Source organism: Zootoca vivipara, chromosome 2, assembly GCF_965207765.1.
Source record: "Zootoca vivipara chromosome 2, rZooViv2.hap1.1, whole genome shotgun sequence".
In the NCBI taxonomy this organism is placed as follows: domain Eukaryota; kingdom Metazoa; phylum Chordata; class Lepidosauria; order Squamata; family Lacertidae; genus Zootoca; species Zootoca vivipara.
Genome location: NC_142584.1, coordinates 109,560,385 through 109,571,226, shown reverse-complemented (window position 1 = coordinate 109,571,226; position 10,842 = coordinate 109,560,385). Strand labels below are relative to the sequence as shown.

The 10,842-nt window shown below is 46.0% G+C and overlaps 1 protein-coding gene across 2 annotated transcripts; it reads left to right on the top strand.

The window, feature by feature from the left end:
• Positions 1–681: 681 nt before the first annotated feature.
• LOC118081055 (uncharacterized) lies at positions 682–9,569 on the top strand. 2 transcript variants are annotated; one of them, XM_060270829.2, is made up of 6 exons: positions 682–800; positions 4,024–4,528; positions 4,713–4,788; positions 5,351–5,433; positions 6,891–7,017; positions 7,585–9,569. In XM_060270829.2, exons 2-6 carry the CDS (start codon positions 4,115–4,117, stop codon positions 9,036–9,038), a joined length of 2,154 nt encoding a protein of 717 aa, XP_060126812.2. In that variant the 5' UTR covers positions 682–800; positions 4,024–4,114; the 3' UTR covers positions 9,039–9,569. The 2 variants fall into 2 exon arrangements, with proteins under 2 accessions (XP_060126812.2, XP_088519664.1); XM_088663538.1 differs by lacking the exon at positions 4,713–4,788 and having other exon boundaries at positions 747–800.
• The last annotated feature ends 1,273 nt before the right edge of the window (positions 9,570–10,842 follow it).

Below are 10,842 nucleotides of genomic sequence, written 5' to 3'. Positions count from 1 at the left end.
CTGGGCCAAAGCAAACAAGATGAATTTTAACAAGGAGAAATGTAAAGTACTACACTTGGGCAAAAAAACCGAAAGGCACAAATACAGGATGGGTGACACCTGGCTTGAGAGCAGTACATGTGAAAAGGATCTAGGAGTCCTGGTAGACCACAAACTTGACATGAGTAAGCAGTGTGATGCAGCAGCTAAAAAGGCCAATGCAATTCTGGGCTGCATCAATAGGAGTATAGCGTCTAGATCAAGGGATGTAATAGTACCACTGTATTCTGCTCTGGTCAGACCTCAAGACTTTGTACTCTGCCCCTGATCAGGATTTGGGGGGGAGCAGGGCTTTGGGGGGGTAGAACCTCAGTTTATGTGTTTTTATTGATGGGGGGTCAGCTGCCCTCCATCCCCCCCACTGGCTACCCCCATGTTGAAGAACTAAATAACTCTCGGGGTCCCTTCCAAGTCTACAATGCCATGATTTTATAATGGGCTTTCCTATTTCTCGCAGTCTTTTTCAATGCAAACTGTTCTCCCCGTTTTTGGTCAAGGGAGGGAACAGCTCAGAACGCCCGACGAGACGGTCCCCTAAAATAAAACATCTTTGCGTGCGCGCGCAATGCACGTTGAGAGAGGCGTGATCCTGCTGCGCTCGGCTTTCCGAGGGTTAAAAATGAAGTGCTCTGGATTCCTAGAGAGGACAGGAAATTGGGGAGGGGGGTCAAGGTCCTCCAAAGCAAAAGCCCCTCCCTACTGCTTTTGTGTCTCTCCTCTCTAAGTGCTGCTGCTGCGGCGGCGGCGGCTTAAGGGATCTGGTGAGTCTTCCCTCTCTTCTCCAATAGTGTCCATTTGGGCGAAGTGGGGGGTCCCAAGGCTGCAGGGGGGGAAATGCATGGGGGGGGGGCGCCCGGTCAGCTAATGCATGCGGGATCCTCCTCCAAGACACAACCCCCAAATCCGTGAGCCGAGGTTCCTCCCCGCTTCCCCTCTGCAAAGCCAGGCAGGGGACGAGTTTTACAGTTAGGTCTGCGACTGTATTCTTCTGTACTGTATTTGTATCGATTCGCAGCTTGGGGAGGGACATTGGGGTCAGGAAAAAAGAAAATGGAATGCAAATAAACCGATGAATGAATGAATGAATAAGTCACATTTATTAACAAGGATCAAAGGAATAATAAATGATACAAAGCGAGAGAGACCAAGCCTTCTCATGTCCTTTGCATATCACACACACAAAAACAGCACAATGCATTTGCAGCAATATCTACAACATGTGGTTCGTTTTCAGTGGTCCGTGTAAAGGTTCTTGGTTCGTGAATTGGTTTAAACAAAGCCGAAAGCAAAGGAGGGAACAGGAGAGAGCAGAGTTAACAGGGAAACAGTCAGTATCGCATAGCCAAATGCTATGTCTGGAGACTCAGGTTAATTATGTGTAATAGTCATTTTTCCTCTTATGTTACCAATGAAACAATACGAAGTGTTGGTCTATTGATGAATATGGGGGGTGGGGTGTCGAAGTGAATATAATTTAAATTTAGATCAACCAGATGGAGCAAAACACTGATTGTGTGTGTGTGTACGTGTGTTTGAGGCTTAATTTTATTCTCAGGTTGCTGTAATGTCTGTGTTTAGTTATGCAAAAACCTCAAGGGAGAAAAAATCTGGAAATTCCAACAAGTCCCACCCCTTTGTTGAGGCTTTTTGTGTATTTTGAGACTTTATTTCCCACCCACTCCAACCTTGAGGATTTATGGCACTATTGTTCTGTTTGTTATGATTATTACTATTATTGCTACTACTCCATTTATTATCCATGGCAGGTTACAACCATTAAGAAATATTCAATATTGAAAAGTGTCAGGAAATTATAGCCACAGGAATAGGGCAGGTCCTGAAAACACATGTCTCGGGTGTCAGGGGAAGGAGGGGAAGGTGAAATTTTGGACCAGTTTCTGAGTCACCTTCAAGGGCAGTTGCACAGAGAGCGCATTGCAGTAATCCAATTCTGATCCACTGCATGGTGTACCATGACCACATCATCTCTGACTGTGGCTGGCAAACTAGGCGGAGCTGAAAATGGACACTGCTGGTCACCGAGGCCACCTGAGCCTATATGGTTGTGTGTGGGTAGAGGGACATGGGTGGCGCTGTGGTCTAAACCACTGAGCCTTGGGGCTTGTCGATCGGAAGGTTGGCGGTTAGAATCCCTGCGATGGGGTGAGCTCCTGTTGTTCTGTTCCAGTTCCTGCCAACCTAGCAGTTCGAAAGCACACCAATGCAAGTAGATAAATAGGTACCACTGTGGCAGGAAGGTAAACAGCGTTTCTGTGCGCTCTGGCTTTCATCATGGTGTTCCATTGTGCCAGAAGTGGTCACGCTGGCCACATGACCTGGAAAGCTGTCTGTGGACAAACGGCGGCTCCCTCGGCCTCAAAGCAAGATGAGCGTCGCAACCCCATAGTCGCCTTTGATGGACTTAACCATCCAGGGGTCCTTTACCTTTCTGGGTGGGTGAGCGGGTAACACTAACCCGCTCTTCACCCAAAATTCCCAGGGCAGATTACGACGTTAGAACACAGTATTAAAAACAGGTTTTTAAAATCAAAAATACTGTTTTACAATCACAGTCCTACAATCATAATTACAGTACTTCTTTACTTGTCCAAGTGCTAGAAAATGAGATGGAAGGAGGGGGGAAATGTGCAACTGAAGTGGGTGGGGGAGAGAGAGAGAAACCTTTTAGGACCCCGAGGTTAGGATCCATATTATAGCCTAGTGTCCAAATTGAACTAGGTACAATTCACTCACTTGTCAGTCACAGTTCTGACTTCATTCATTGACTGAAAACACTGAAAGACAGGAGCAACCCTGGAGAAAATTGAAAATCCCCTCACCTCACACACCACACTGATTTGCAACACCAGACTTCTGGGTGGAGTGGGGAGGTTAAAGAGGGAAAGTGGTTGGTCTGGTGTTAATGATTTTTCCCCATTTCCCCCCATCTCATGGTAATGTGTATTGTGTGTGTTGGTTTTTTGTGTATGCTATAAGTCGCTTGGGACCCAGGTGGCGCTGTGGGTTAATCCACAGAGTCTAGGGCTTGCTGATCAGAAGGTTGGCGGTTTGATTCCCTGCGACGGGGTGAGCTCCTGTTGCTCGGTCCCAGCTCCTGCCAACCTAGCAGTTCGAAAGCACATCAAAGTGCAAGTACATAAATAGGCACCGCTCCGGCAGGAAGGTAAACGGTGTTTCCGTGTGCTGCTCTGGTTCGCCAGAAGCAGCTTTGTCATGCTGGCCACATGACCCGGAAGCTGTCTGCGGACAAACGCCAGCTCCCTCAGCCTATAGAGCGAGATGAGCGCCGCAACCCCAGAGTCGGACACGACAGGACCTGATGGTCAGGGGCCCCTTTACCTTATAAGTCGCTTGGAGACGTTTGGGTGACAAGCAGCTAATAAGTCTAACAAATGAAGGTAGCCAAGTTCTGTGCTAGAGCCATAAAAATCCAAGTCGACCTAGTAAGTAGTGCTCAAAAATTTCAGGACAGAGCCAAACATGATCCATTGCTACCATTTGTTGTACCCTCCCAAGTCGTGATATCTTCTTTTATCTAATAATTTTTGTAATGGTTGAAATGGTTTATATTCATTGCTTATATTTTAGATTGTATTTTGGATTGTTTTATGTATATATGTGTATGCTGGTCGAGAACCGTAACAATAAACTAAACTAAACTAATCTAACAAATGAAATGAAATGAAATGAAGTGATTCATCTCATAGAAATTGCTTGAGTTGCCTGCACTTTTTGCCTTGTAGCTTTCTTTCTTTCTTTCTTTCTTTCTTTCTTTCTTTCTTTCTTTCTTTCTTTCTTTCTTTCTTTCTTTCTTTCTTTCTTTCTTTCTTTCTTTCTTTCTTTCTTAAGCTCAGAATCCGGGCTATGGTGCAACCCATAGCAGGACTTATCCACACTTGCTCAGGGAACATTTTTCTTCTCCTGACAGTGTATTAATTTTATGATAATGCAATTGCTTTGTAGAACTTGCTGGCACCCTTAATTGGGACAAGCAGAACGTGGCAGAAGACAGAAAGATTCCTCCGGATCTCCTGGAGACTTCCTGAGAGCACAAATGGATGAGCAAGACTCGGCTGGCCCTCAAGCAGGAAGAGGCAATACCATCCAAACTGGGAGCATCGGGGGATTCTGGGGAAATTCAGTGCAGAAGATCCTGGGCGAGGAGGACATCCTCAGCTCAGATGTGCAGAGCCAGCAGTTCAGGCAGTTCTGCTACCAGGAGGCTGAAGGACCCCGAGAGGTTTGCAGCCGACTCTACCACCTTTGTCGTCAGTGGCTGAAGCCAGAAAGGCATACAAAAGCTCAGATGCTGGACCTGGTGATCTTGGAGCAGTTCTTGGCTGTCCTTCCACCGGAGATTGAGAGCTGGGTGAGGGAATGTGGAGCGGAGACCAGTTCCCAGGCAGTGGCCCTGGCCGAAGGTTTCCTCCTGAGTCAGGCTCTGGAGAGAAAGCAGGCCGAGCAGCAGGTGAGAGAGATTTCCATCTTGATGGGCTCAGAACATGAGGGAAGGTACCCCATGAGTCTCTACTGACTGCTTGTCCTTTTTTGGAAAGCATTCAAGGAATGATAATCGGATATACCTTGCCTCTGCCATTCCTTTTCTAATCGTTCTCCCCTTTCTCTGTTTGTAATCCTCGTTGCTAATTCAGGGAGTGAATCTGTTTGTAGAATTGTGCACGGATTACTCTGAGGCAGAGACATTGGACAGCAGACAGAGGCCACTGGGTAAGAGTGAATGATTTTTCTCTCTCTCAGTTTGGTCACATTCTGTTGATTTTGAAACTAATCCATGGGTTCCTTTAATCTTTTGGGGGAAGACGCTTGGAGCCACGGGCCCCAAGGAGAGGGTTGGCGGTTCGAATCCCTGTGACGGGGTGAGCTCCCGTTGCTTGGTCCCAGCTCCTGCCAACCTAGCAGTTCGAAAGCACGTCAAAATGCAAGTAGATAAATAGGAACCGCTACAGCGGGAAGGTAAACGGCGTTTCCATGTGCTGCTCTGGTTTGCCAGAAGCGGCTTTGTCATGCTGGCCACATGACCTGGAAGCTATACGCCGGCTCCCTCAGCCAATAATGCGAGATGAGCGCGTAACCCCAGAGTCGGTCACGACTGGACCTAATGGTCAGGGGTCCCTTTACCTTTACCTTTAAAATATGAAATGGGTACAAATGTCAAAATGCCCTCAGCAGGTGAGACTTTTTCTAAGGCCCATTTGTAGTTAAGAGATGTACTGCTTAACCTTTGAGAAGCATGCACTAAAGGCTTCCCACCTGCGCTTGTTTCCCACAGGTGACAGAATGATGCTGGCAAGACCTTCTCATCCATCTTTTCATCATGGCAGAGGGGAAGCAGCGGCTGTGGAACCAGATCAGGTAGGGGGAAGGAGCATTGTGGGGGAAGAGGCAGCGGACTGGGGCAGTCAGGGCGCCACTGGGCCCAAACAAATCTCTCCTCTGAGCTTTCGTCAGAGCTTCCCTTAACAATGGCTGAAAATGCCATTCATGACGGTTTATGTCAGGGATAGGCAACCTAAGACTCATGGCCTGGATGCGGCCCAATCGCCTTCTCAATGCCCACGGACGGTCCGGGAATCGGTGTGTGTTTATACATGAGTAGAATGTGTCCTTTTCTTTAAAATGCACCTCTGGGTTATTTGTGGGGCATAGGAATTCATTCATTCCCCCCCCCCAAAAAAATTATAGTCCGGCCCACCACATGGTCTGAGGGATGGTGGACCGGCCCACGGCTGAAAAAGGTTGCTGACCCCTGGCTTAAATGCTGAGAATAATAAACAGCCGCCTCACCTTAACTAGCTTTCTAATTGTCGCTAGTATTATTTATCAATAGTTGAAGTTTTTATTTATATGTTTATTATTGAATGCTAAAGTACGCTTCTAAGCAGTTTTACAAACCATGAAAAACAATGGCCAGGATTCACCTAGCCAGCTCCATTAGTTGCAAAACAGGGCTTCCCCCCCTCCCCCCATGCACTCCTTGAATTTTTTAAACAAATTATTCATTTATTTATTCATTCATACATACATACATACCCCGCCCATCTGGCTGGGTTCCCCTAGCCACTCTGGGCAGCTCCCAACAGAATACTAAAAACACAATAAAACATCAAACATTAAAAACTTCCCTAAACAGGACTGCCTTCAGAGGTCTTCTAAAAGTCAGATAGCTGTTTATTTCCTTGACATCTGATGGGAGGGCGTTCCACAGGGAGGGTGCCACCACCAAGAAGGCCCTCTGCCTGGTTCCCTGTAACCTCGCTTCTCGGAGTGAGGGAACCACCAGGAGGCCCTCGGAGCTGGACCTCAGTGTCCAGGCTGAACGACGGGGGTGGAGACGCTCCTTCAGATATACTGGGCTGAGGTCGTTTAGGGCTTTAAAGGTCAGCACCAACACTTTGAATTGTGCTCGGAAATGTACTAGAAGCCAATGCAGGTCTTTCAGGACTGGTGTTATATGGTCTCGACTTTAGGACATTGGGATTGTACCCCCCCCCACACACACACACACAGACAAGGGGAGAGTAGAGAGGAGATCCTTCTACCTGGCAAACTGGAAACCTTGCACAGACAGTATGATTGAGGAACACAATGTGGAGTTTCACCCATTTACACAAAGATTAATAAGCACCATTAAAATACACCATAAAATAATTCCATTAAAACTTAAAAATAAACATCCAAAATTTAAATTGTGCAGCAAAACAATATAATTAAAGCAACATAGCAATTATCAGGCAGGAAATGACAGAGAAATATGTAGCAGATAATCTTTATGCAGTCTTAAGAGGAGGACATTTCCCTTTTTCTTTCAGGGTCCAGTGCGCTTTGAAGACGTAGCTGTTCATTTCACAGATGAGGAGTGGGCATTGCTGGATCCTGACCAGAGAGCTCTGCATAACAAAGTCATGGAGGAGAATTGTGGGATCCTGGACTCTCTTGGTAAGGTCCACTGTTGGGTCGTAATATCTGTTTTGAAATTCAATACGTATTTCTATGTCAGGAACTGACAATATTTTGACGTAGCTCAACAGTGCCACCCAAATCATTTGGGACTCTAACATCTCCACAGCTAACCTTGAATGGAAGGCTATCTATTGTTTTGTCTGAATATTCTTCCTCTGGTTATGCCTTTTTAAACAGTCTGCTCTAAACCACCCCACCCAGGCCTTTTTAAAATGTAGGTTTCAGAGTTGTTAGGGGTGTTGAAGACAACTTCTATCAAGTTTTTTGTTTTTCCTTCTGTCAGTTTTTGGTTGACCAAAGAAACTACTGACATTGAAGATGGAGCAGATTCCACAATTGGGCCAAACAATATCCATCCCAGAAAGAACCAGGTTTTTCAAATCTCAGGTTCCCATAAATATGTCAGCTAATGGAAGTCAACAAAGGCAGTGAACCCATCAAACGCCATTCAGTTCTTCTCTTTCACAAGCATTAATTAGCAGTGTTCAGTAATTTGGGGCTACATTTTCTTGAGGCTCTAATCCAATTTTCCATTTGTTGCAGGTGGGGATGAATTGGAAATTAAGAACAAGGTAGTTCACAACAAAATCCACACCATGGAGGAGCCATCTAAATATTTGGAATGTGGAGCGAGCTTCAGTCAGAGCTCCCATTTCGCTTCCTATCAAAGAAATCCCATTGGGAAGAAACCCTATCAGTGCTTGGAATGTGGAAAGAGCTTTAATACAAGCAGAAACTTCCGTCGGCATCAAAGTATTCACCGTGGGGAGAAACCGTTCCATTGCCAAGAGTGTGGAAAGAGCTTCAGTCAGAAAGAAAGTCTCACTTCCCATCAGAGAATTCATACAGGGGAGAAACCGTATCATTGCTTGGAATGTGGAAAGAGCTTCAGTCGAAGCCACCGTCTCACTTCCCACCAAAGAACTCATAGTGGGGAGAAACCATATCTGTGCTTGGAATGTGGAAAGAGCTTCAGTCGGGGCGACCGTCTCACTTCCCATCAAAGAATTCACACAGGGGAGAAACTGTACCAGTGCTTGGAATGTGGAAAGAGCTTCAGTCAGAAGGAAAGTCTCACTTTCCACCAAAGGATTCACACAGGGGAGAAACCGTACCAGTGCTTGGAATGTGGGAAGAGCTTTAATACAAGCACAAACTTCCGTCGACATCAGAGAATTCACAGTGGGGAGAAACCTTTTCAATGCCAAGAGTGCGGAAAGAGCTTTAATACAAGCACAAAATTCCATAGTCATCAAAGTATTCACCGTGGGGAGAAACCATTTCAGTGCCAAGAGTGTGGAAAGAGCTTCACCTGGAAGGAAAGTCTCACTTCTCATCAGAGAATTCATACGGGGGAGAAACCGTATCAGTGCTTGGAATGTGGAAAGAGCTTTAATGCGAGCACAAACTTCCGTCGACATCAAAGTAGTCATCGTGGGGAGAAGCCGTTTCAGTGCCAAGAGTGTGAAAAGAGCTTCAGTCAGAAGGAAAGTCTTCTTTCCCATCAAAGGATTCATACAGGGGAGAAGCCATATCATTGCTTGGAATGTGGGAAGAGCTTCAGTCAGAGCGCACCTCTCACTTCCCATCAGAGAATTCATACAGGGGAGAAACCGTATCAGTGCTTAGAATGTGGAAAGAGCTTCAGTCACAGGTCCAATCTCACGGCCCACCAAAGAATTCACAGCGGGGAGAAGCCATACCACTGCTTGGAATGCGGAAAGAGCTTCAGCCAGAGCTCCTACCTCACTTACCATCAAAGAACTCACAGCGGGGAGAAACCTTATCAGTGTGTGGAGTGTGGAAAGCGATTCACCTGGAAGAAAAGTCTCACTTCCCATCAAAGAACTCACAGCGGGGAGAAACCCTATCAGTGCTTGGAATGTGGAAAGAGTTTCAGCCAAAGCTCCAATCTAACTACCCATCAAAGAACTCACAGTGGGGAGAAACCATATCAGTGGCTGTGTACAAATTTAATTTTAGGAGACTTTAATTAGCAATGCCGATGAGGATTGCAACAGTGTTCTTGTCATTCGGCTATCCAGCAAAGAAGTTGGCCTTGTCTCTCAAAATCCAGGACCCAATATTTCTTCATACAGCGTACCTAGATCTGTGAGGTGCAAGCCATTGGCCAAGATGTGATTTGGCTACACAGATGACGTAGATCTCAATGCTGAGCTTTCCTTTGAAGAAGCTGACGTACTTCCACTTCTAGAGACTCCAGATTGCAAATTTGTGGTGCTCCTTACCTCCGCTGTCCTCCTTAACATGTGTAGGATGGTGGTGGTATCAACTGAAGCTCTTCCTGATATCTGCTATACGCACACAGGACATCTGCCAGAAATGCCACAAGTTTTCCTCTGTGAGAAGGTTAAATAAAGGATTCCCCTGTCCTCCTTTGATCATTCAAAGTACAGAATGAGTGCATGCCGGGAGCAAAGAATTGTATCCATGAGGAAGAAAGAGTTCTCTGTTCATTGACCCTCAAAGGTGATTGGGAGCAACAGGAAGCAAATTTGTTTGCTTCAGCCACTCATTTTTCCATGTCGTGTGAATAGGGCACCAGATCTTGACTCATGGGACATTTTTGTCAGTGTCTCACATATATTCCTTGAGACAGTGACACTTATCTACTTCCTGCCCAGTGTTAAACTGAGACTCATAATGGACGAGGTGTTTTTGAAACCATGCTGTGTGGCAGTGTCTCTAGTCAAGGTTTTGTGACCCTCTTAATGGGGCCTTGCGCCCCACAGATTGTCAGTTCTAACACCCCAAAGAAGTCTCGCTCTTCTTCTCAATATTTGAATGCCACTTTGTCCAATGTATATCTTTTGTCTCTGTGTGTGTATCCTGCCGACCAATCTATATCACCTGTGGTCCCATCCCTTCAGCTGTTATTGAATGTGGATCTATCTATTGTAATATGAACATATACTACAAAATAGTTGAAGGTTCGTTATGTTTACATACACTGTTAACGGTTAACTAGGTTGTGATTCCCCCCCCCCAGTTCTCCCGAGGATCTTCAGTAGAACGTGAAGGCTTCAGAAACTCCTGCTGAACCCTGCTCTTAGGCCGAGTTGGAGTTCTTGTCATGATAGGAGCCGACGTACAGCTTCCAGGTCATGTGGCCATCATGACAAAGCCGCTTCTGGCGAACCAGAGCAGCACATGGAAACGTGTTTACCTTCCCGCTTGGAGCGGTACCTATTTATCTACTTGCACTGAAGTGCTTTCGAACTGCTAGGTTGGCAGGAGCTGGGACAGAGCAATAACTGCCGACCTTCTGATCAGCAAGCCCTAGGCTCTGTGGTTTAACCCACAGCGCCACCTGGGTCTCCAGATGTGTTTTAATCTTATACTGGCAAATATAATATTTTAAACTGTTTTAATTTTGCCTTTTTATTTCAAATGTTTTACCTGTTTTTAACTTTTTAATGGATAACTTTAACATTTCTAGTAAACCGTGTAGATGTTTTGTTACCATCAAGTGGCATATGTTGTTGTTGTTTAGTCGTTTAGTCGTGTCCGACTCTTCGTGACCCCATGGACCATAGCACGCCAGGCACTCCTGTCTTCCACTGCCTCCCGCAGTTTGGTCAAACTCATGTTGGTAGCTTCGAGAACACTGTCCAACCATCTTGTCCTCTGACGTCCCCTTCTCCTAGTGCCCTCAATCTTTCCCAACATCAGGGTCTTTTCCAAGGATTCTTCTCTTCTCATGAGGTGGCCAAAGTATTGGAGCCTCAGCTTCACGATCTGTCCTTCCAGGGAGCACTCAGGGCTGATTTCCCTAAGAAT